Source organism: Panthera uncia, chromosome F2 (genome assembly GCF_023721935.1).
Source record: "Panthera uncia isolate 11264 chromosome F2, Puncia_PCG_1.0, whole genome shotgun sequence".
Lineage (NCBI taxonomy): Eukaryota > Metazoa > Chordata > Mammalia > Carnivora > Felidae > Panthera > Panthera uncia.
The window spans coordinates 41601018-41627909 of NC_064812.1; the positions used below are offsets into that span (position 1 = coordinate 41601018).

General features: G+C 36.9%; 1 protein-coding gene across 5 annotated transcripts in view; it reads right to left on the minus strand.

The window, feature by feature from the left end:
• DPY19L4 (dpy-19 like 4) overlaps positions 1–26892 on the minus strand; it is a 65028-nt gene that overhangs the window by 31126 nt on the left and 7010 nt on the right. For 2 of the 5 annotated variants that reach the window (XM_049633122.1, XM_049633121.1), the window contains exons 3-11: positions 21142–21266; positions 18845–18935; positions 17876–17997; positions 17631–17776; positions 7403–7526; positions 3860–3994; positions 1022–1153; positions 827–925; positions 318–391 (exon numbers count right to left, since the gene is read on the minus strand). In XM_049633122.1, the coding sequence (XP_049489079.1) occupies positions 318–391; positions 827–925; positions 1022–1153; positions 3860–3994; positions 7403–7526; positions 17631–17776; positions 17876–17997; positions 18845–18935; positions 21142–21266 (1048 nt within the window). The remainder of the gene's footprint in view (positions 1–317; positions 392–826; positions 926–1021; positions 1154–3859; positions 3995–7402; positions 7527–17630; positions 17777–17875; positions 17998–18844; positions 18936–21141; positions 21267–26892) is intronic. The other 3 variants (XM_049633123.1, XM_049633126.1, XM_049633125.1) reach the window with 3 other exon arrangements.

The following is a 26892-nucleotide window of genomic DNA, read 5'->3' on the forward strand; positions in this document are numbered from 1 at the left end:
CAGGAGATCATGACCTGAGCCAAAGTCACATGCTTAACCAACTGAGCCACCCAGGAGCCCCTAGATAAATTTTTATATAATCTAAAACGTATTGGGGTGCCTGAGTGGTTCAGTCAATTTCAGCCGAAATTCCTAGTTTCGGCTCAGGTCATGTACTCACAATTTGTGGGTTTGAGCCCTGTGTCAGTATCTGTGCTAATGGCACCAAGCCTGCCTGGGATTCTCGCTCTCTTCCTCTCTGCCCCTTCCTGACTTGTGCATGCACTCTCTCTCTCTCAAAATAAATAAACTTAAAAAAATTAATAAATAAAACTTACTTAGTCATATTTAATCCAAATTTTACTTCAAGGAATTTCAGCATGTGCCCATTTTCTTTGTGTGGGACAAACATCTGGAAGTAAAAAACACTAGTTACAACAAAGAACTATTAGCTATGCTCACAGCAATATGTTTCTGTCTAGAAACTGAAAACACAGCAAGACTATAAAACAAAAAATATGAATTAAAAAGGAACTAAATAATACATGCTATAACTATGAAACAAGGAGACTTGACATACTCTTTTGAACACTTTTACTCATCTCAATTTACTCCATATATTACTTAATATTTTAAATGAAATGGAAAATAAGGCGTATCTTTTAAGCGTATCTAGAAAAGAATCAGAATCCTATATTCTCATGAAAGAATGATCATTGTTCAACTTGTAATTTTACTGTAAAAACTTTATTACCATGCTATGTTATTATGCTCATTAAAATTTAGCCCCGTACTTTCATTATTCAACTTGCTCTTCTACATGAATTTCAGACCCAGAGTTATTTACCTTCATTATAATATTCAGTGTCACTGTCAGAGTACACACCAAGTAAAAATTAATCACTTTCATTATTTTGGCTATAAAAGTTCCTTTTTTCACATTCAGCTGTGGGGAAAACAACCATGAACAAAGAAGTGAGGCATGAAAAATGAACAATTAAAAAATTTACCACAAGAATGATAAAAAGACAATTCTTATTACCTGAAGGCACTTAGCAAGCATTAAGGCTACTACTAAACTTAATAGAGGAGACACCAATAAAGCTGAATTCTCAAACTGCAGTAAATATCCCAGAAAGAGAGAAAATATATAGATTTTATAAACTTCATGAACCTGTTGAAACAAAATAAGATGAATGAGAATAAAATGAATCTTACTGTACATCTTTTCATTGGTTTTGTTTAGAGTAGATTATAAATAATTATTAGTATCCAATTATATTATTATAATCCAATTATAAAATAAATGCTCTACTATAATTTAGGATATATTATACAAATGTTTAATCTGTATTTTTAATGTTATGGTATGAAATGAATTTCTTATTTTCTTAGAAATAACTCTTATAAGCAAAGTAAAAAGCTTTAAAACCAAGGACATCTAAATCAGACTGAGAAAATCTTAGTCCCAGGCTCTGATTTAATTTTACTTGGCTTGCCCTGTTATTAAAATCCATCTATACATCATCAAACTGCATACATCAAAAATTATAACCTTTAGCAGCAGTTCCCAAACACCACCTAGTAAAAACATTGCCATGAAATATAGCACCAGAGACCAGTATTTTTAGATTTGGTCCATTTAACAGTGAGCATAAGAAAGTCAAATTCAATATCCTAATAGAAGATCTCCCGAGAAAGTTGTTTGTCTTAGAAGATTTCTTTTCTAAAAAAAAAAAAAAAAAAAAAAAAAAAAAGATTTTTCTAAAATTCAATAATATAGTAATTTTCTCTACCATAAGATTAATTCCTTTTGGAAAGGGAAAACTAAGACAAAATATAGACATTAGTTAGGGGAGGAAATCAAAAGACAGAGTATTAAAGGGAAAAGAAAAGAAAAGAAAATGAAAAAGAAAAAGAGAAAGAAAAAGAAAAACAGAACAAAAAATATCTGGCCTCTTAGAAGGCCAGAGCCATTAAGAAAAAGAAATACCTCACTGTAGGAAGGCTGAAACATTGACAGGGAGAAGGCACAATGGGATCTTCCAGGTGTTAAAAATATTCTACTTCCTGATTTGGGATGCTGGTTCTGGAGATGTGTGCTAGTTATTGAGTGACTGTCTCTTAGCTCCAAACCTATCCCTCTACCCACTGTCTTGTAATGCTGGGGTTGAGGACTCTGCTTTCTATGTCTCTGCTTTTCCAGTTGGCTCCCTATTAAACTCTGCCAATATGAAATGCTAGAGAGAGATAATAAGGCTGAAGAAGAAGGGAGGAGCTTGTGGCTTCCTGTCTGCTTTGCAGCTCCTGTGAGTATCATATCAGCAATACTTCTTCACTCCACTAGAGCAATTCCTTCCAGCTAAAGCAGCTAAATGCATGTGCAGCTTCTCCAACACTCGACAGACCAGCTGTAACACATTCTCTTGCCCCGGAGACCCCAGGGCCAGCTGGACAGAGCCCCCATTCTCAGAAGTCTGGGTTCCATTTCTCCAGTTCAGAGACTCCAGCAAAGCTGGGAGGCAGCCCCTCCTTAGAAGCTTAAGTTTCAGCTCCACAGGGGTTCCTCTTCTAAGTTTTGAAGTTTTAAAAACTCCAATTTCTCCCCTTTGCTCCCTCAACTCTAGTGGTGGTAACTGCTTCCTGCAGTTGCTTCCTGTATGATGCTTTTGGGTTCTTACTACCCTTTCAATTAATAAGATAATGGCATTGTATTTGATTAATGACTCTTTATGTTAAACACCCTCAATTCAATTAACCTAAATGTTGGTATTCATCAGGATTCTGGATCATCTAAATATATAGGATGAAGACAAGAAAGAGCAAGAAGACCCAAGAGTTTCTGGCTTGGACAACATATTAAATACTTAATAAATGTTTACAAATAAAAGATAAGAAAAGAGTGAAAAAGATAAAGATAAAAAAAGGAACCAAATATTGATGGGAACCTTTAACCACTGTAGGCAGTTATATAAACTGATAGAACCATTCTGGACAAAGACTTGGTATGTGGTTAGGTTGAATATGCATATATCCTTTGACTTGTAATTCCACTATGAAGTGTATACTCTAGTATACACTAGACTCTATACACTTATGTACCAGGTAAGAATGCTTATAGCAGCACTGGTCATATGGACAATAAACTGGAAAAAAACTGAAATGTCCATCAATAGAATGTGTAAATACATAAACATGAAAGAAATACAGGTCTTTACATCATCAAGGATGAATCTCAAAAGCAAATCAGACAAAAGTAAACAATACATTATTTTCAGCATGTTTTAAGGAATATATAGATAGGTGGTAAAAACCACAAGGAAACAGGAGGAAAGGATTAACAAAACTCAGGACAGTGAACCTCTGTTGGGGAGGGAGCAAGATGTGACTGGAAGCAGTTAAAAGCAGGACTTCTGGGTATTCAAATGCTCTATTTCTTGGCCTGGATGGTCAAACAGTCATGTTTTATTCTATATAGTATATTTACACAGCGTATATACACTCTTTTGTGTATATTCTATATTTCACTTTTTTTTTTTTTTTTTTTTTTTTTTTTTTAAGAAATAGAAAGGGAAGGAGAAATGGCTCAAAAGAGCAGAAGCACATGGTGACTTTGGGTAAGCAGGCTGTCTTGAAGGGAATTTCAAAGTCCTTAAACGGCTGGGAGAATGAGTTTAACAATCTTTTGAGTACAAGTGTAAGTCAGAGCCTATTAAAACATTTCAAAATAATCCCACCGCTGCCCCCCAAAACAAAACAAACAAAACCCAAACAACAAAAATTTCAAAATAAAGCTTAAAAGCCAAATTACCTAAAGATACAACACTATAAAAATACTTATTCTCCGGATTTAAAACCACAATTTTAAAATTCAAAATACCTTCTCACTTTGCTCCAGTGAAAAACTATCTAGCAAGAACAGAGATATTGCTTGAAGAAATAAGAGATAGTGGCTGTACTCCCACATCATCATAAACGTGTAAGTTGAAGCACTCATCAACAAGTAGCAAAACCTCTAGGGAAAACAAAAGAAAGAAACTAAATATCGGTAGCTTTATTACTATAAAAATCCATGAGGTTGTTACCTCACAGTTGCAGCCCTGTTACTGGTTCAACTTTAAGCTATATAATTCTAGAAATTTTGTTTTTAAGTCACATAATTATTATTAAATCCTTACATAAACAATAAGATATTAAATAAAACACAGAGATAAATAAATCCTCAAAGTTCAAAACCATATTGAGAATTTCAGGAAGACAAAGGGAAAAAATTCAGTACATTTTTCTTTTATCACAAGAGGTAAAGTAAAAAATATAAGACAACGGTGGCTTTTGCCAGACGTGTCGATGGGCTTTTGTATTGTGAAAGTAACTCCATTCATTCTAAAAAACATGTTCACTTCCAAATTTCCCTAAGAGTTTCCATTTAAACAGTCTGTTTATGTCTCAGCCTATTCCAAGGAAAGGAAAAAAGGAAAAAAGCCCACTGCTCTTTTTTCATTACTTCTCAGCAAATGTGTGCCCTTGCCTTTCCCCAGTGCTTGTACTGTCAATCATATAAAACTCTTTTTCCCTCTGCTAACATACTAAACACAAGGACTTCTTGTCCTTGCCTGGCTAAAATCAATTCTGTCTTTCCAAATGTTATCTCCCAAGTGATCCCTTAGTGAGAAACCCAAGTGTGACAAATCCATTGTTCCTTAGCATATTTCTAACAACCTCTACTTCCTCCAGGGATCTGCATTTTTATTGCCAATTCCTCCATCAGCCATGGTATCACATGACTTTGTTCTGATAAGAATAGCAAAGGAGAAAGGCAATAAGGGTCTAGTCTAGTCAAGAAACCTAAGATAATAGCCATGCTCTCTTCTAAAACTAAGTCTTTCAGGGCGCCTGGGTGGCTCAGTTGGTTCAGCATTCAACTTTGGCTCAGGTCATGATCTCACAGTTCATGAGTTCGAGCGCCGCATCAGGCTCTGTGCTGACAGCTTGGAGCCTAGTGCTTGCTTCAGATTCTGTGTCTCTGCCCCTCCCCTGCTCACGCTCTGTCTCTCTCTCTCAAAAAAAAAAAAAAAAAAACACACTTTTTAAAAATTAAAAAATAATAGATTCCAAAATGAGAAATACTTCAGGCCGTCAGCAGATATAAAGATTTTCCAGCACCCTGAATAAGATTAAGACCAGAAAACAAAGTGTAAGAGATGGAAAAATTCTATCAGTTGGTCAAAGAATACCAACTGCAAGGCCTAGAAGAGCTTAGCACTGATAGAACACATAAGCTTCTGCTCTTCATAGCACCATAGCTTTAAGAGAAAGTGTTCTGGAAACTTCTAATGTGGAACAACCAGAACTCTAATAACCAGACATGAAACCATCATCCCCTGAGAAAACAGTACCAGAAATCAGGTCTAGATCCGGCCTAACTAACCTACTGGACATGTAGGTCCAGTACATGTAAAGCTACAGTACAATAAAGCAAATTACTCATGCCACGGGTTTACCCTCAAACTACTTTAAAGTATATACAGTGTGAAATAAGATAGAAATATATGGGTGTGTGTGTGTGTGGGGGGGGGGTGTTGCCTGAGTGGCTCAGTCAGTTAAGCCTCCAACTTCAGCTCAGGTCATGATCTCACAGTTCATGAGTTCAGAGCCCCACATCGGGCTCTCCACTGTCAGTGTGGAGCCTGCTTCAGATCCTCTGTCTCCCTCTCTCTGCCTCTCCCTGCTCATGCATGCTCTCTCTCTTAAAAATAAACAAACACTTAAAGATTTTTAAAAAATACATGTCAAACACAATCTGCACAATTAGCTGTTTTTCCTTTCTTTGAACATTTTCAAAATTCTGTGCACTTTTGTCTATCCTTTACCCTGCTCACTTCATTTTCAACTATGCCTTTATTGTTAACTATTTTACACATATTACTTGACACATTAAATGTATTTCAGTAATCAACCACAGATATGTCTACATAGCTCCAAATAACTGCACAAAGATCTGAGCTTGGACAGACTGATGCAACAGGGATCACAAGATCTAGCCTCAAGAATGGGAAGCAAACTACCAAATATGTGATTAAAATACACATCCTATTCCAATACTACTCAGCAATGAAAATAAGCAAACTATTGACACAATGCAATAACTTAGGTGGATGTCAAGGGCATTAGGCTAAATGAAAAAAGCTGATCTTGGGGCACGTGAGTGGCTCTGTAAGTTAAGCTTCCGACTCTTCATTTCGGCTCAGGTCATGATCTCCCAGCTGGTGAGATGGATCCCCATGTCAGGCTTTGTGCTGACAGTACAGAGACCGCTTGGGATTCTCTCTCTTCCTCTCTCTCTGCCCTTCCCCTGCTCATTCTCTTTCTCCCTCTCTCTCTCTCAAAAATAAACATTTAAGGGGCGCCTGGGTGGCGCAGTCGGTTGAGCGTCCGACTTCAGCCAGGTCACGATCTCGCGGTCTGTGAGTTCGAGCCCCGCGTCAGGCTCTGGGCTGATGGCTCAGAGCCTGGAGCCTGCTTCCGGTTCTGTGTCTCCCTCTCTCTCTGCCCCTCCCCCGTTCATGCTCTGTCTCTCTCTGTCCCAAAAATAAAAATAAAATAAATAGAAAGGTTGTAGCTTCTGCAAAAAAAAAATAAAAATAAAAATAAAATTAAATTAAAAAAACATTTAAAAAAAAAGAAAAAAAGCCAATCTTGAAGGATAACATACTATATAATTCCACTTGTATAACCTTTCAAAATGACAAAATCATTGTGATAAAAAATTAGAGCTGTGGTTGCCAGAAAAACAGAAAATATGCGGTGCTACCATAAAAGATAACACTGCTGCCATTTGTAGTCACTATATACATCTTCATTAATATTTTCTTAACTTGCAATGACTAAAAGCTATCAATATTACAGAAAAAAAATGGTAAAATAATGAGAGATTAATTTTCAAAATAATAAACTCTTCATTTATTTGTCAAGTAACTGCACTGAAACAATACAACATCTCCTTTCTCTTAAAAATAATTTACCCGTCAGGGGCACCTAGGTGGCTCAGTTGGTTAAGCATCTGACTGTTGGTTTTGGCTCAGGTCATGACCTCATGGTTTCGTGAGTTCAAGCCCCACGTGGGCCTCTGCGCTGGCAACACGAAGCCTGCTTGGGATTCTCACTCTCCATTTCTCTGCCCCTCCCTCACTTGGCACTGTCTCTGCCTCTCTCAAAATAAATAAATAAACTTTAAAAAAATAATAATTTACCCGTCAATCTGACTAGACTAATAGTGTTATAGTAAGACTCTGTAAATATATCCTTTATTATGTAGTAATTAGGCTTCACTGAATATCACTGACCTGTTAATATGACTAACTTTAAAATTATATACATTTGCAATACATCAAAATTAACTGTGACAAATAAGTTTGTATCTTACCTCTCCGTAAGTATTTAGGTTGCTTTTTAAATAGCCTGTAAGTGCAGCAATTTGGCATGCAAAGTATGGCAGTGCCCAGTTTTCTCTTAAAGGAATGGAGTATTCAATTCTTGTTGTATCTACCCTAAAGTAAACCACAGATGAAGAGCAAAATATCAAGACATTATATTTATGTAACACTGTACTTTTCAAAGTACTTTCACACACATGTCATTGTTCTCTGTAACAATCCTGTGAGGTAGACATAGACAGAGCCACTACGGTCTATATAGGACCTGGAGCAAATTAAGCATCTCATTCAACTCCCCTTTCCTCCCTTCCAGGAAGACTCAGTGTGGTTGTACACTGCTTGGTGAATAGATGGGCAACTGTGAAAATTTGAAAAAGGCTTTCTGCTCTGAGCAGATACGCCTCATGTTAAGGCACACAACTTGTCGTAGAGGATACTAGATTTCAGTTCCTACCCTTTCTTCCCTTAATGAGATAGATGGCTACTCTACTCTAGAATACAATCTGCATTACATAATTAGCAGGCCTGACAGGCCCAAGGTTCTTATCCTCCCTTATGTAAAGAATATGAAGTTCAGAGAGGTGATGTGACTTAATCAATGTCATATAGCTGGCACAACTGGGATTACAATGCATCTTCTGATATCTAGTTTAATAATCTTTTCAATCAGCAGTTCCCAGGAATTACCATTACAGTAATCCTTCACGTGATATATCCAGAAACCCTTAAATGCCAAATACAGAATGTCTTTCCAGGCTCTTCCTAGATTTCTTCTCAATCTGCGCTACAGCATGTTGTCTCCTGGGCATATCCTCACACCTCAAGAGAATTACCTTTCCAACAATCACCAAATTTAGGACTCGTGCTCAATGTTTTTTTTCTACACAGAAACAAAGGTGCTACTGCTTTAAAATTTTTGTGAAAATTGTTGTATTAATTCTCCTAAATAATAGAGGTGAATGTATTTGCATGTAAGTTAGTTCCATCAAACTGTGATATAGGATACTTCTTAGCAATGAAAAGGAATGAACTATTGATATGCCCAATATACATGAGTCTCAAAATAATTATGCTGAGTTAAAAAAAAAAAAAGACCAAAAAGTATATGCTATATGACTTTATTAAGTAAAATTCTGGAAAATGAGGGGTGCCTGGATGGCTCAGTTAGGTTCAGTGTCTGATTCTTCATTTCGGCTAAGATTGATCCCAGGGTCATGAGATTGAGCCCCATGTTGGGCTCCATGCTGAGTGTGGAGCCTGTTTGGGATTCCCTCTCTATCTATGCCCCTCTCCCCCACTCTCGCTCTCTCTCTAAAATAAAAACATAAAAATAAATTTAAAATTCTATAAAGTGAAAACTATAGTGACAGAAAGCAGATTCCTGGTTTTCTGGGGACAATGGAAGTTAGTAGAGGTGAGGTAAGAAGAAGAAAGAAGGAAGCGTTACTGGGAGGCACAAAGAAACTTTTGGAGGTGATAGATATGTTTATTACATTGATTTTATTGATGGTTTCAAGAGTGTGTCTAAATGCCTGAACTGATCAAACTGTATACTTTAAATATGTACATTTTATGACAGTTATACCTCAGTAAAACAGTTAAAAAGTATTATAAGAAAACTTGTCTATGAATATATATGTGATTGAATACATATATATGAAAAAAACAGGATCATACATGAAGATCAAACAAAATAAAAGCTGTAAATATTAACTTAGCAGTATATCTACAGCTTAGTAAACGGTATTAGATCTTGGCTCTTTTATAATTCTGTAATGAACCACTTTTCACTTAATATCTAATGAGCATCTTTCCATAACATATGTATCAATAAATACAGTTCAAGAATATTTAATGGCCAGGACACATCATTGTATAGATTTATCATTAACATAACCAATTTCTATTGTCATACACTTACATTGTTTCAGATCTTATCTTTTACAAAGAATTTTAAAACATGAACCAATGTTTCTGTATAGTAATTATTGGTTTCACTATTTACTTTTAACTCTAATCCATTTGGAATTTACTTTAGTATTGATGCAACAAGATTTCTTTTCCAGATGATTATTCCAATACCATTTACTGAATATCATGTATTTTAAAGACCATCTATTCTCATATAATATTATCTCTCAGAAATTATGAAAGTTAACTCTCTAAAGACAAATAAGAGATTCACATGTCATAAGGCAGGACGTGGGGAGGAGGGAGAGGCTATCAGCCACTCCATCAGCCCAAAATTGGGAAGCTGGACCCAGCAGTCACCTTTCTGAAGGTTTACTCACTATCCCTGCCTAAATCACAGATCAGTACAGTGAAAATCTTTAAAACTCTGCACTGGAAAAGGGGAGTTGTTGCAACACAGACTGAGTAGGATCTCTGCCAGTTACCCTCTTCACCTACACAAGCCTCCCCACTGCTACCTTGCTGAACACCTGAGCTACTCTCTCTTGCCTTTACCATGTTTGGTCCTTGTGAGGAACAGAAGGCTAATAGTAGGAAGTAAGTGACTAAATCAGATGAGACCCACTTTTTCTCCCCCAGTGGCAGAGTCTAGAGCAGCACAAACCAGTAGTTTAAAATAATAACTAGTTAAATCACCTAGGATGCATAGGCCTATTGATACATTCACAGAAACCAGGAAGCCCTGGTTTCATTTTCAATTTTCTTTCTTTTTTTAAAGTAATCGCTACACCCAATGTAGGTCTTGAACTCATGACCCTGAGATTAAGAGTCACATGTTCCACCAACTGATCCAGCCAAGCACCCTTTGAATTTTCATTTTAGACACGTCATGGTATAAGCCTAATCTGGATTTCAGTACTCGCTTCCATGTTTGTGTTAACAATGTAGTTGGCAATAGGGGCGCCTGGGTGGCTCAGTCGGTTAGGCAGCCGACTTCGGCTCAGGTCATGATCTCGCGGTCCGTGGGTTCGAGCCCCGCGTCAGGCTCTGTGCTGACAGCTCAGAGCCTGGAGCCTGTTTCAGATTCTGTGTCCCCCTCTCTCTGACCCTCCCCCATTCATGCTCTGTCTCTATCTGTCTCAAAAATAAATAAACATTAAAAAAAAAAAAATTAAAAAAAAACACAAAACAATGTAGTTGGCAATATAGCATTACTTCAATTGGCTTGAGTTAATGGCGGGGGGAGAGATGACTGTAATACTAAATGATGTACTGTCAAATAAAAACAAAACGATGTCATGATCACTATGGTAAAAAAAAGAAAAAAAAAAAAAAAAAAAAGATTCCATAGTAGACAAGAGAGCAACATGATGAGAAGTGAGTCATCTCACAGTACCCAGCTGTGTAGGTTTACCATATTCAAAAGAACCTGCTGGAATGGTACCATATTTACACAGATAGTAGAAATCTGGTTTTAGCAAAATATCATTTTTTATGTTAAATTTATCTTTTCAGTTAATATTTTGCTGGTTCATTATTTCATTAATAGATTAGTTTCAGTTTTATTTATTTAAAAAAATTTTTTTTACATTTATTTATTTTTGAGAAACAGAATGAGACAAAGCGTGAGCGGGGGAGGGGCAGAGAGACAAGGAGACAGAATCTGAAGCAGACTCCAAGCTGTGAGCAAGCGGTCAGCACAGAGCCTGATGTGGGGCTCGAACCCACAAACTGTGAGATCATGACCTGAGCTGAAGTCAGATGCTCAACTGACTGAGCCACCCAGGTACCACGATTGATTTCAGTTTTATAGTAGCATAAGTGCTTTTAAGTATATGGAGCATTACCTAGTTTTGTTTTATATGTAAGTAGCATTACAGAATTCAAATTATTTATGTCAGTACATGGAATCCATGAGAATTAAGTTTTAAATATACAGAACTGAAGTCCAAGAAATGCTGAGTCGGATAACATATAAAACAGTTTGGTATGTCAATGTATAATGTGTGAAAGATGAAAAACATTTACACAGTATCAGTATAACTTCCAATGGCAGCATATTGCCTTGCACTGATGTATTACAATTTACCTAACCATTCTCCTATATTTAGATGGTTTTCTAATTTTTCATGTTATTTCCCTCCTTTTCTGGATTACTGTCTTGTGATGAAATGGAATTCTTGGGGAAGACTACCACCTAAAATTTAAAAAGCTTGTACCTCCATGAGCATTCTGAGTATACCAATACCATCACAACAGAACCAGCATCATGTGTTACCATTATTTTCCGTTAGCTGTACCTCTACGTCATGGATATTTCCTTGCACCTAACCTCTTTATTATTACCAATGTACAATTACTTTTTTGGGGGCCAAAGACTAACTTTAACATACATTTTTTTTAAAGGTTTATTTATGAGAGCGACAGAACGTGAGTTGGGAGGGGTAGAGAGAGAAGGAGACAGAATCCAAAGCAGGCTCCAAGCTCTAAACTGTCAGTGCAGAGCCAAATGCGGGGCTCAAATCCACAAACCACAAGATCATAACCCGAGCTGAAGTCGGACACTCAACCGACTGAACCACCCAGTAGTACACTTAATCCTACACATTTCTTCTTTGTTCTTCAAATATAAATATGTTTTCACTGAAAGTGATACCCAGGTATATATTTGTAGATGAGAAGATCAGTAGGACTCTTCCATATTGTTTATGTGTAAAGCCTGGTTTTGGTTACCCTATTTTGGTGATCACGTCTGTTAAGAGGGAGTCATTTGCCACTGAGTTTTCCCTCACTACTGTCTATACAGTGCTGTTTCCTAAAATTTCCTCAAATTTTCTAGTATGCCTACATTTTTTAGTTTTATAATACTGCTTTTCCCTTCTGGTGTTAAGAAACAAGTAACACAAAATACAACTAAGAACACTACGAATAATCATAATGGAATGACTAATACCTTTTTATACTTTTCTAGGTATTCATAAACTCTAAAGCTGCTGAATAAAAAAAAAGCAAGTTATCTTTCACAGCATTAAAATATATTTTCCAGTATAAAATATATATCAATAAAAAATGAGCGAAATGCAAAACAAATAAAAGCTACTTGTTAAGAATATTTTAATTGCCAAAAGATACATTTTAGCAGAATATATCACAAATTTTCTACCTAACTCCTGCTCTAGGTACCCAGGATACAATGTATCATTAAATAAGGCAATTTCCTTACAATTCTCACTAAGAGCTCTAAAACACTCTTACTTGGGGGGCACCAGGGTGGTTCAGTCCACGCTGAGAGCACAGAGCCTGCTTGGGATTCTCTCTCTCTGCCCCTCCCCTGCTCGCTCTCTCTCTCAAAATAAACAAATGAACTTTAAACATGTGGCAAGGAGTCTTTAATGCCATTATTTTTACAAGGAAAAATTGCCTGGGCTTCCCCTGTTCAAATTTCTGATGAAGATAAAGATAGATCTAGAAATTAAACAAAATGAATATTAAAAGTTCACTGGTGGGTGCCTGGCTGTCTCAGTCCGTAGAGTATACAACTCTTGATCTCAGGGTCATGAGTTTGAGCCCTGTGCTGGGGGTGGAGCCTACTTAAAAAACAAAAAGTTCCCTGCCTATAGTAGCCAGTCTCCAAGATGGTCTGCAATGGTCCCTGCCTCCTAGTATTAACACCCTGTGTAGTTACTTCCCATAATGCACCGGAGTTAGTCTGCATGATCAACAGAATATGGCAGAGTAACGTCCTATCATTTCTGATAATTAAGTTTTAAAAGAGATCTGGAGGGGCGCCTGGGTGGCTCAGTCGGTTGAGCCTCTGACTTCGGCTCAGGTCATGATCTCATGGTCTGTGAGTTTGAGCCCCACGTCGGGCTCTGCGCTGACAGCTCAGAGCCTGGAGCCTGCTTCACATTCTGTGTCTCCCTCTCTCTCTGACCCTCCCCCGTTAATGTTCTATCTCTCTCTGTCTCAAAAATAAATAAACATTAAAAAAAAAAAAAGAGAGATCTGGCTTCCACTACGGCACACTCACTCCACACTCTTTTTGGATCACTCACTATAAAGAAAGCCAGCAGCCAAGCTGTGAGCAGCCCTATGGTGAGGCTTGTGTGTTGAAAAATTAAAGTCTCCCGGGCCAACAACCAGCTAAAGAACCGAGGTTTCTTGTAAAAAGTCACATGAATGAGCTTGGAAGTAGATGGTCCAGGCCAATCAAACCTTCAAATGTTTATACCCTTAAACAACTCTTGACTGCACCCTCATAACAGGCTCTGAACCAGAACCACCCAGTTAAGCCACTGTGGATTCCTGACCACCAGAAACTGTAACATAATGTTTGTTTTAAGCTGTTAAGTTTTAGGGTGATTTTTTATGCAGCAATAACTAATACATCACATACTGAAGAAAACAATCCTTTTATTATTTTAAATAATGCTAGTTTTATACTAAATACATTTCATTCTAAAAAGCAAGACTTTCTAGACCTAGTCTATGAGTTCTGAAATACTTTGGGCTATTAAATTTCTAACAATGAATTCTAATAGAATGAACTCTAATAGAGAGAATCTTTTTTTATATAGGTTTATTTTATTTTATTTTTATTTTTGAGAGAGAGAGAGAGAGACAGACACAGAGCGTAAGCAGGGGAGGGGCAGAGAGAGATGGAAACACAGAATCTGAAGCAGGCTCCAGGCTCTGAGCTGTCAACACAGAGCCCGACATGGGGCTTGAACTCACAAACCATGAGATCATGACCTGAGCCAAAGTCGGCTGCCCAACCGTCCAGGCGCTCCAAGAGAAAGAGAATCTTAAGCATGGAGCCACTCAGCGTGGAGCCCAACCAGGGCTTATGGCCGCTGAGATCATGATCTGAGCTGAAATCAAGAGTCTGACACTTAACTGACTGAGCCACCCAGGTGCCCCCTGACTTTCTAATAGTAACTGTATTTAAAGGTAACCAAAGAACCTTCATTAATAAAGAAAAATTTTACCTTTTGAAGAATTAAGAATCTAGCTAATGAAAATAGAAACATATAATTTAATAAACCCTAATGTAATTACTAATTTCAGCAGATTATCAACTAGAGTTACAACCCTTAGGTAAATGGTTAACATTGAAAAGGGCACAGATTATTTTCTAGTCACACTATTCCATGAAGAAATCTGACTGTCATTCCCCAAAGCAGCAATCTCAGACTCACTAGGGGCAGGCCAAGTAAATACCTTGTAATTTTTAATATCATGGAACACGAAAAACATACCACCTATGATATATTCTAACTAGAACTGTTTACCTTGAACTCATCAAGCCTTTGGATATAACTTCCAGGTTATAGAAACACAAGGAATAGAGGGAAAAGCTAGATGACACCACAGGAAGCAACAAGAGAAATCCATAAGGTGGGATATTCTGTAGGATAACTGACTTGGTCTCTTCAACAGAAAAAAGGGATTATGTTAGATTTAAAGAGAAATAAGGAGGGGCACCTGGCTGGCTCAGTCGGTTAAGCATCTGACCCTGGTTCAAGTCATGATCTCAACAGGTTTGTGAGTTTGAGCCCTGCATCAGTCTCTCCACTCTCAGTGCAGAGCCCACTTGGGATCCTCTGTCTCCCTCTCTCTCTGCCACCCCCTCACTCCGCTCTCTCTCTTTTCTCAAAAATAAATCAACATTTTTTTCTTAAATCTTGAAAAAAAGAATTAAAGAACATAACAACCAGATGCAATATGTGGTCCTGGATTAAATGCTGGTTTGGACAAACCAGCTTTTTGGGGTATTCTGAGGTCAACACGGGTAAGAGGTAAGATAAAAAGTTATTGAGGGGTGCCTGCCTGGATGGTTAGTCAGTACAGCATCTGACTCTTGATCTCAAGGTCCTGAGTTCAAGCCCCACATTGGGTGTGGAGCGTACTGAAAAAAAAAAGTTATTGAAGTGGAGGGGTTCATTCGGTAGAGCACGTGACTCTTGATCTCTGGGTTGTGAGTTCAAGCCCCATGTTGGGCATAGAGTTTACTTTAAAAAAAAAAAAAAAGTTCTTGGAAAGGTAGACTGCTGAATAAAGAAAGCAGAATATAAAACAGTATGTGTAATATATTTCATTCTGACAAAAAAAATACACACACAAATACATACACTATATACACATACACATACATACTCACATAGAAAAAGATCCAAAAGTATAAACACCGAGGTATAAACAATGGCGAGTGATCTCCAGGTGGTGGGAATGTAAAGTTATTTTGTTTTTGCTCGTTTTAATTTTCCATAACATACATATACTGTTTTTGTAATAATAAAGTTTGGCTCATTCCTGTTTTTAAGAAGAAATATGTTTAGGGGCACCTGGCTGGCTCAGTCAGTACAGCATATGACTCAATCCTGGGGCTGTGAATTGAAACCCCATGTTGGGTATAGAACTTACTTTAAAAAAATAAAAAATAAAAATAAAAAAAAGAAGAAATAGGTTTAAGCCATAAAGCTGAACAGCTATACTTTAAAACTTCTAAGGAAGATTTTTAAAATATGCTTTATATCAAATTATTGGCAGCATATGACCCTAAATATAAACAAAGCCCAGTAAGAGATATAGCCCTTAATGCCGAGTCTCAATAACTTGAAACGTATCATATTTTTTATTTGGGAATTGCCAAAAGAAAATGTTGTAGCAGAAGAAACGTTTCATTTTTTAGAAATTTAGTCATGATGGGGCGCCTGGGTGGCTCTATCAGTTAAGCATCCAACTTTGGCTCAGGTTATGATCTCATGGTTTGTGAGTTCAAGCCCCACGTCAGGCTCTGTGCTAACAGCCCAGAGCCTACAGCCTGCCTCGGAATCTGTGTCTCCATCTCTCTCTGCTCCTTCCCCGCTCGTGATCTCTCAAAAATAAATAAATGTTAAAAAAAATTTTAATAATAAAAAAATAAAAATTTAGTCATGATAAATGTTAGGGGAGAAAAGTGCTATGGAGAGAAAAAATACCCATAATTCAGAATTAAATTTTTGACACTGACCAATGCCAAGAGAATTTTTATGTCTCAAATCAGCTCTCCATTTCAAAGAAACCCCATTGCTTATTCTCTTTTTACTTACTATTAAAGAACTGAGACTGCTCTGATCACCAAAAGGGATGGATTTACTAATTCAAAGCACTCTGTGACAGATTAACACAGAATCCTTATCTGTGGTGGTTAACTTAATAGCGATATATCTTGGGTACCCAGGGGGTTTAGTCGGTTAAGCCTCTGACTCTTGATTTTGGCTCAGGTCACAATCTTGAAGTTTGTGAGATCAAGCTCCGTGTTGGGCCCCACGAGGACAGTGTGGAACCTGCTTGGGATTCTCTCTCTCTCTCACTCTCTCTCCCTCTCTCAAAATAAATAAATGTTGAAAAAAAAAATAGTGATCTATCTGATGCCTCTTCTTTCTTTTCATGAAATCGTGTCATCAATTTTAAATAAAAGAGGAAAGGGGCACCTGGGTAGCTCAGTCAGTTAAGCATCTGACTTCCGCTAAGGTCATGAACTCAAGGCTCATGACTTTGAGCCCCACACTGGGCTCAGCTCTGCCAGTGTGGAGCCTGCTTAGAATTCTCTCTCTCTCTCTCTCTCTCTCTCTCTCTCTCTCTCTCTCTCTCTCTCTCTCTTTCTCTCTCTGCCCCTCCACTACTTGCATTCTCTCTCTCTCAAAATAAATAAAAACTTAAAATAAATAAATAAATAAATAAGTAGGGAAAGAAAAGGCACATCCATATATGCCAATGTTACTAAGTCTGAAAATACAGAGATACAAGGTGAGTTTATTTGCCTTCAATTGTTGCATAACAAATGACCACAAATGTATAGGCTTAAAACAACACAAATTAGCTAAAAAACCTACCCCAGTTCCTCTGGATACTTTGCTCAGGGACTCCCTAAGCTAAAATCAAAGCACCTGCCAGGGCTGCCATACTCATGCAGGGCTTGTGGTCTTTTCACAGGTTCGCTGGTTGCTGGCAAAATTCATTTCCTCCTCACTTCAATCCAGCAACAGCACGGCAACCTGTCTCATGCTTCAAATATCTCTGACCTCCCCTTCTGCACCAAGTGGAGAAAGATCTCCACTTTTAAGGGCTCATATGATTGTATCAGGTCCACCACGTAATCTTCGTATCTTAAGGTCAACTGTGCCATGTAACATAACATAACCAGGAATGATATCTCATCCCAGGTTGGGATTAGGGTGTAGAATATTTGGGGGATGGCATTTTTAGAACCAAATACCACAGCCATAAAAAACTGTAAAACTTAATTAAGAAAACATCTTTTACCTGTTAATAATGAACCATGCAACAGTAAGCATTCCTGCTAGCCATGTTCCACTCATAAGCCAGCTTGTAACAAATAAAGCAGTAACGTATATTCCTTGCAATCCAAAAACAATGCCAATATAGAAGTATACTGGCTCAATAATCTCCTAATTGGCAAAAAAAAGAAAAGATAATAGAACATTAAATAATTTTAATGATTCATAAACATGTAAGAAAATAAATATTAAAGTCAAAAGAAAACATACATTGCTACCAGTTGCTTGATACAAAACACTGGCGATAAGTTCTGGATATAGAGACATTTGCTGCACTGCATTTATAGTCTTCAGAGATACAGTTTTGTTATTGTGTGTCAATTCATAAACACCTAGAGACAGAAAAATTTTTCTCCAGATTATTTATTCTGCTTTAAAATAATTAAACATGTCAGAGGTCATTAAATATTTTAAGTTATTAAGAAAAATCTCAAAATACAATACACTGTGCCTCATTTTTCCAATGTCTTTATTAAGTATAAAAAAGAGTAATATTTTTTTAAATAATTTTTTTAATATTTATCTAGTTTTGAGAGAGAAAGAGAGACAAACAGAGAGCAAGCAGGGGAGGGGCAGAGAGAGAGGGAGACACAGAATCCAAAGCAGGCTCCAGGCTCTGAGCTGTCAGCACAGAGCCTGATGCGGGGCTCGAACTCACAAACTATGAGATCATGACCTGAGCTTGAAGTTGGACACTTAACTGACTGAGCCACCCAGGCACCCCTAAAGAGTAATACTTCTATTCTGAGACAATTTTCCACATTCAAGTGCTCACACATAGAGCAATGTTTTATTTTAGAAAAATGTTATTAAAAAAAATTTTTTTTAATGTTTATTTATTTTTGAGAGAAGGAGACAGAGCATGAGCAGGAGAGGGGCAGACAGAGAGGGAGACACAGAACCTGAGGCAAGCTCCAGGCTTTGAGCTGTCAGCACAGAGCCTGATGTGGGGCTCAAACTCATGGACCGCGAGATCACGACCTGAGCCGAAGCCGGGCGCTTAACCAGCTGAGCCACCCGGGCGCCCCTAGAAAACATTGTTATTAAAAATACAAATGTGAGGGGTGCCTGGCTGGCTCAGTTGGTAGAACGTATGACTCTTGATCTCAGGTTCCTGAGTTTGAGCCCCACGTTGGAGGCAGAGTGTAATTTAAAAAGATACAAATGTGGTTATCATACCTCTTTCAAATGAGGGCGCTTTTAACATATCTTTATAATAAGAATAATAAATGGCACTGTCACCTTGAAATGTGATTTCTCGTTCGAGTTCCTAAAAGAAAATGAAATGATTATTTAAATACCAGTATCCTAAATTTCAACTGTAATCTTCTTTTTCTCTCCTTGTCTTCTAAATTAATGCTATGTATTTATCATTTTATTCAAAGACATGTTTGAATTGTCCTTTAATCATTAGTGGTCACATTAAGGAGGTTAAACTTTTCAATAATCTGGCAATCATTTTAATGAAACACCTAAGGTTTAAAATGGATCGTAGGTCATAAGTCATTTACCTATTACATACAAGGAAAAGCAGAAAAATGCCCTAAGGACAGCAAGAATAGTAAGGCAGGTAATAAAAAATGATGGTTAAGGTGTTAAAGTGCATAAGAAAAAGATAAGTTTAAGAAGAAATCAGTATTTTCTATTGCTATTCCACTTCCTTATGTATCCAGAATTGCAAACTCTTAACTAGTATTTTCAAGAGCAGCAGACACCTAATCAGCGCTTTTCAAATGAACTTCCGGAAATGTAAGTAAATCTTAAATTTCCTAAAATTGGGCTATACAGAGCCAAGAATATAGGTAATTCAAAAACTCTGAAAAATTGTGCATTTCAAGATGAATCAAGGTTTCATAAATCTATAGTCTTTGAAAATGCAACTTCTTTATTTTCATGAATATTTATCAATTAATACAAAAGATATCAGACCAGCTTCCCCAAGATCTGATCAACAGAACTTGCTAAGATATAAATGAGTGTTACGTAAGAGTTCTATAGTTAAAAAAATAAATAAATAAAATAGTTCTATGGTTAAATGAGTTGTGAAAAGGTCGCATGAAAGAAAATTAGTGGGTTTCTTTACTGCAAGACTTTTAAGAGTTTCAGTATATGTTATGCATGGTGAATCTCAAAAGAGAAAACCTTTCCCATATCTATTTGACCAGTGAATTTTTCCCCCTCATTTGGAGTTCATTAAATATATTTCCTTAAAATGATTCTTTATGAATGGAAACAATTTGTTTCTAAGATTTCAAAGATGTAAACTTTTGATCAATGCTTCTCAGATTTAATGTGCATATGAAACTCCTAGAGATCTTATTAAAAGATCTCTGATTAGATTCTGATTCTGAAGTAGGGCCTGAGAATCTGTGATTCTGAAAAAGCTCCCAGGTATTGTCAATGTTCCTGGCTTATATACAATGTTTTAAAAAACAAGGTTCTTGATGTATGCCCTTCTATATTTTCAAACCTTTGGTTGTTCTCAATTCTGCCTATAATAACACAACTGCTTGGAAATATTTTGAAATACTGATCCCAGACACTCCCCAGTACCCCACCTAAGAGTCTGTGAGGGAGGTTATGTTTTGAAAGCTCATCAGATGACTTTATTGTACATCCAGTATTGAGAACTACTAATGGTTAATCTGCATAACATTTTCAAGGAAACAGAGGATATACTACAGTAATAGCTTTTGTCAAGACAATACAAATAATTATTCAGCTAAATGTTTTGGTGGGATTAGGTCAATCAACGGCTTAAAAACATTTAGTCAGTTTGACGAAGGCGACGACTACTACTACTACAAAACAGCTTGGACCAAAAAAGAAAAGTCTCCAGAGTCAAGTGATAACACTGTGAACTTTGTCAACGCATATTAAAGATGTATCTGATTGTGAAGTTAAGTCTGAGAACAAACTTATTCAAAGGCTAAATTATGAATTAAGTAACTATAGGGCCTAAAGAGTCTGTGAAATGCACATGACTTAAAACCAAACATTAATCATACTAATATGTAAGAGACATCTTAATAAATACTGTCATGCATGTTAATCATTTCCAATCCCCCAAAAACATTCTAATCATGTCATCTAAAAATTAAAATATTTTACTGCTGAAACTTCTATAGACTGTTTCTGAAATGTAAACTCCATAAACTAAAAGACTGACTAAACTTTAACATTTCACGGTCTTCAAAAACTCCTGATAAGCTAGTTACATGAAGGAAAGTACCCTTAGTTTAGAAACCCATAGTCTCTATTCTATGGCCTTGAAATATATTGTATTACATTTTTCAAGGTTGACCCTGTGACTATGTTAAAACAGCTTCTACACCATTTTGTTTCTAATGGCTGTAAATAAGAAAGCACTTTTCATACTTATCATACATATATTTTGGCTCCCTGTAAAACACATTACTTAAGTTAAAATTAAATACTAAAACAACTTCCATATGCTCAAAATTCTTTCTTCTTACCTGCCTGTTGGAAAACCAGAATTTCCGTTCATGGTATGCTGATAAATACAGAGCATACATCATACCACTAGTAACTGCTGCAAGACAGCCAATGAAAATCTTTGCAAAGCGCTGAAATAATACATCTGAAAAAGCATATTAAAAGTAATCAGATGTAGATGATATTTATATTTATGCACTTCTATTTTTAAAAAGTAACCAACTCTAACTCTGTTCTTCCTCCCCCAAACCTAGAACCTTAATCTAATGAGAAAAACAGCAAATTCCAATAGAGGGGCATCCTAAATATACCTGACCAGTACTCTTCAAAACTGTCAAGGTCACTAAAAACAAGGAAAGCCTAAAAAAATTGCCACAGCCAAGAGGAGTCTAAATGTAATGTCAACTAAACGTAATGTAGGATCCTGGAACAGAAAAAGGACATTAGGTAATAACTAAACAAATCTGAATAAAGTGTGGACTTTAGTTAAAAATACTGTATCGGAGCACCTGGGTGGCTCAGTTGGGTAAACCTCTGACTTTGGCTCACATCATGATCTCATGGGTCGTGAGTTTGAGACCTGCGTTGGGCTCTGTGCCACAGTGTGGAGCCTGTTTGGGATTCTCATTCTTTCTCTCTCTCTCTCTCTCTCTCTCTCTCTCTCTCTCTCTCTCTTCCCCCCACCCCCCCGCCCCTCCCCAGCTTGCTTTCTCTCTCTCAAAATAAATAAACTTAAAAATAAAAATAAAATAAAAATAAGTGTATCAACATTGGTTTGTTAATTATAACAAGTATACCATACTAATATAAAATGTTAATAAGAGGGAAAACTGTGTGGGCAGAGGGAGGGTATAACAAGGGAACTCTACACTATCTGTTCAATTCTTCTATAAATCAAAAAAGGTTTCAAAAATTAAAATCTATTAATCAAAAGAAAGAATAAAAATAATGTACTACGAAATATCTAAAGGAAAGATAGGGGTTCATTCAGAATTACTATTGATAGCTTTTCCTTATCAAGGAGTTTTTTTTATTGAGGAATAATTTACATATTATATAGCCATTTAAAATATATAATTCAATGATCTTTGATGATTATGTATTTAAAACATCATATACAACTGTTACATATATATATATACTTCTTGATGAAACAACATAAAACACATTTGGATTTTCTACACACAGGATGATTTGGTCCTGCTATAGCTATTAGGTATAATAAGGCATAAGGGCCCAAAGTCCAGTGTTCTGTTACTGAATGACTGACAGGTCTGTAAAAAACTCAACTTGCTGATTTGTTCGTTTAGCTAAACTAAAATCTTAACCATTTTCAAAATATTATTTATTTATTTAAAAAAAATTTTTTTTTAACATTTATTTATTTTTGAGACAGAGAGAGAGCATGAACAGGGGAGGGTCAGAGAGAGAGGGAGATACAGAATCTGAAACAGGCTTCAGGCTCTGAGCTGTCAGCACAGAGCCCGATGCGGGGCTCGAACTCACAGACAGTAAGATCATGACCTGAGCCGAAGTCGGCCGCTTAACCGACTGAGCCACCCAGGAGCCCCCAAAATATTATTTAATAAATACTAGTTTTCATATAATACTAAAGACATTAAGCAGACTAAAATAGTTAGATATCACTAAGTCAAGGCACCTGGCTGGCTCAATCAGTAGAGCATGGGACTCTAGATCTCAGGGCTGTGAGTTCAAGCCCCATGTTAGGTGTAGAGATTACTTTTAAAAAAGATATCAGTAAGTCTATGAGAATTATATTCAAAATGCTTTAGAAACACTACTCAATAAATCAAATATTAGTATCAGTATAACAAAATCATTTTAAAATTACTGTTTTCAGAGGCACCTGGCTGGATCAGTCAGTGAAGCGTCCAACTCTGGATTTTGGCTCAGGTCACGATCTCACAATTCATGAGTTCAAGCCCTATATCAGACTCTATGCTGACAGTGTGGAGGCTGTTTGGGATTCTCTCTCTCCCTCTGTCTCTGCCCCTCCCCTGCTTGCTCTCTGGCCCTCAAAATAAATAAACATTTCAAAATAATAAATAAAATTACTGTTTTCAACAGCATGTGTAAAGCATTTGGCCTGGCACATAGTAAGACCTCAGTAAATACTAGCTATTATTGTTGAAATATATGTGCAAAAATATATAAGACAGTCATTTAAAGCAATGTTGACATAATATGAACTATAAAAAACTGGTAAGGAAACTTATCAATGGTGGCAGTTTAACAAAAGTTCTTCCAAGTTTCTGAACATGTATCTCTTCCTGTTTTTTTCATTAAGTCTTAGATAATGGCAAATTAACCCTAATTATCTGGGGCTATTATAAAAAGTATGTAAACCAAATCCTACATATAAATGTCTTACCTTAATACTAAATATGCTGTTTTCAAAGTTTTTTGTGAAGAGTCAAAGATGGAATAAAAAAAAAAAAGAGCACTACATAAATGTCTGTATCAGTAACACAGGTCATAGTTAAGTAATATTTAAAGCTAACGAAAAATCTAATGACGTTAGGAAAAGAAATGTAAGATTCAATTTCACGAAAAGTTAAAAAAAAAAAAAAAGGAAAGAAAAGGAGAAGTATAACTGCATTGAAAAAAATATAAGCAATACTTGCCAAAACTTTTAAGAGTGGTTCTATCTACTGGCATTATTCATATATTTTATTTTTATTATACTTTTCTCCATTTTCCACATTTTCTGCCCTAAAAATATATTTTTGTAGTCAGGGGGAAATACTATTTTATAGTAGTTATCTCTAGTTATCTCTAGATTGTTTAATCTTTCTTATATTGTATTTTCCAAAATGGTTTAAATAACCACTCTATTAGTAAGCTTTGCTGTGATTAAAAAAAAAGGTACCTCATATTATTAGTGGCTTACAAAATAAAGGTTTAGTTCTCACTTAGGCTACTTGTTGGTATTGGGTCTGCAGTGACTCTCCACCCAATTCCAGACTTCAGATTAGCTGTGGTTCTTCTTGGATCTTCTTCAGAGTTCCAGATTGGGGTCAATCCCTATTTGAGACACACTATTCTCATGAGGAAAAGAGCAGAACAGGCAGAGCATACAATGCCTCTTACAGTTTCTGGTCAAAACTAGTACAGTGTTGCTTCCACTCACATCCCATTGGTCCACGTGAGTCACGTGGATAAGCCTGACAATGAGGTAGTGAAGTAAACACTGCTTCAGAGACTGCGCTCCAAATCACATGGCAATGGGAAGGAATGGATAATTCACTTTAGTGAAGGGAGCAAATATGTGGGAACAGTAAAAGAGTCCACCAGGGTCTGCCCCACTCATCACAAACACTCATTTCCTGCCCAAAGGCAAAACACTCTCACTGCTTTTCAAGAAAAACATCCTAAGAGCAGCTTATTCAGCTTGTTTCCTGCATGTATACATCATTTTAGGATCTGAATAGTTGCATCCTCTTAAATTTAGGCTGATAGTTCTTTTAACAGTACATCTCTCTTGGGGTGCCTGGGTGGCTCAGTTAAATGTCCAACTTTGGCTCAGGTCATGGTCTCATGGTCTGTGAGTACAAGTCCCACATCAGGCTCTGTGCTGACAGCTCAGAGTGAGGAGCCTGCTTTGGATTCCGTCTCCCTCTCTCTCTCTGCCCCTCCCCCACTCACATTCTGTCTCTCTCTCTTTCTCTCTCAAAAAACAGATAAACGTTAAAAAAAAAAAAAGCAAACAAAAAAACAAAACAGTACATCTCTCAAAAGCTTAGCAGGCAATTCTCCTAGATATTTACCTAACAGAAAAAAAAGAACAAATGTCCACAAAAATATCTGTAGAACTATGTTCACAGAAGCCTTATTCATAATAGCTAAGTACTGAAAACTACTCAAATGTCCAACAAGAACAAAATAGTTAGAAAATTACAGCAACATGAATGAATCTCAAAATGATTATATATATATATTTTTAATTTTTTTTAACATTTATTTATTTTTGAGACAGAGAGAGAGCATGAACAGGGGAGGGTCAGAGAAAGAGGGAGACACAGAATCTGAAACAGGCTCCAGGTTCTGAGCTGTCAGCACAGAGCCCGACGCAGGGCTCGAACCCACGGACCGCGAGATCGTGACCTGAGCCGAAGCCGGACACTTAACCGACTGAGCCACCCAGGCGCCCCAAAATGATTATATTTTTAAAGGATAAAATGCTAAGTGAAAGAATCCAGACACAAAAGCACACATGTTGTATGATTCCACTTACATGAAATTCTACAACATGCAAAACTAATTAATCAATATTGATAAGTATCCGAAGGGTGGTTGTCTTGGGGGGGTACAGGGAAAATCTACTGGAAGGGATACAAAGAAGCTTTCTGGGATAACAGAAATGTCCTGTATCTTGTTAATTGGACTAAGATGTCAAAACTCATTTAATAAAATACCTAAGATTCTGGGCATTTTTTTTTTTTTTTAACGTTTATTTATTTTTGAGACAGGGAAAGACAGCATGAATGGGGGAGGGTCAGAGAGAGAGGGAGACACAGAATCTGAAACAGGCTCCAGGCTCCGAGCTGTCAGCACAGAGCCCGATGCGGGGCTCGAACTCACGGACAGTGAGATCATGACCTGAGCCGAAGTCGGATGCCCAACCGACTGAGCCACCCAGGCGCCCCTCTGGGCATTTTTCAATATGTTGACTATACAGCTATACCTCAGTGCAGTTCCAGACCACTACAATAAAGTGAATACTGTCATAAAGTGAATCAAATTAATTTTTTTGGTTTCCCAGTATATATAAAAGTTATGTTTACACTATACTGTAGCCTATTACGTGTGCGATAACATTACATCTATAAAAACAACATACCTATCTTAACTAACGCTAAAATAAGCTAACCATCGCCTGAGCTGTCAATGAGTCACAATCACTGATCACAGATCACCACAAGAAATACAATAATACACTGCAAGAATTACCAAAATGTGACACAGAGACATAAAGTTAGCAAATGGTGTTGGAAAAATGGAGCCAATAGACTTGCTTGCCACTAACCTTCAATTCATTAAAAAAACAAAAAAACAGGGGCGCCTGGGTGGTTCGGTCGGTTAAGCCTCCAACTTCGGCTCAGGTCATGATCTCAGGTTTGTGGGTTCGAGCCCCGCATCGGGCTCTGTGCTGACAGCTCAGAGCCTGGACCCTGCTTTAGATTCTGTGTCTCCCTCTCTCTCTCTGCTCCTCTCACGCTCTATCTCTCAAAAATAAATAAACATTTAAAAACAAAAAAACAAAAAAACAAAACAGAAAAAAAAGATATCTGCAAAGTACAACATGAAGCACAATTAAAGGCGGTATGCCTGTACCTTAATTTTTAACAGTTAAATCACTTATTTTTGCAAAGAAAAAAACAATTTTGTTAGCTTTTTACCTACTCGATTCTATTCAGTTCCATGTTCCAACAACTACACAGTAGTCCCCCTCCCCACTGTCTGTGGGGGATATATTCCAAGATCCTTAGCAGATGCCTCAAACTGAATTCTAGTAGTGAACCCTAGATATGCTATGTTTTTTCCTATACATACACACCTAGGATAAAGTTCAATTTATTAATTAGACACAGTAAGAGATTAACAATAATAGCTAATAATAAAATACAACTATAACAACATGCTGTAATAAAAGTTATGTGAACATGGTCTCTCTCTTAAAATATCTTATTGTACTGTACTCACTTTACTTCTTGTGATGATAGGAGATGATAAAATTCCCATGTGATGAG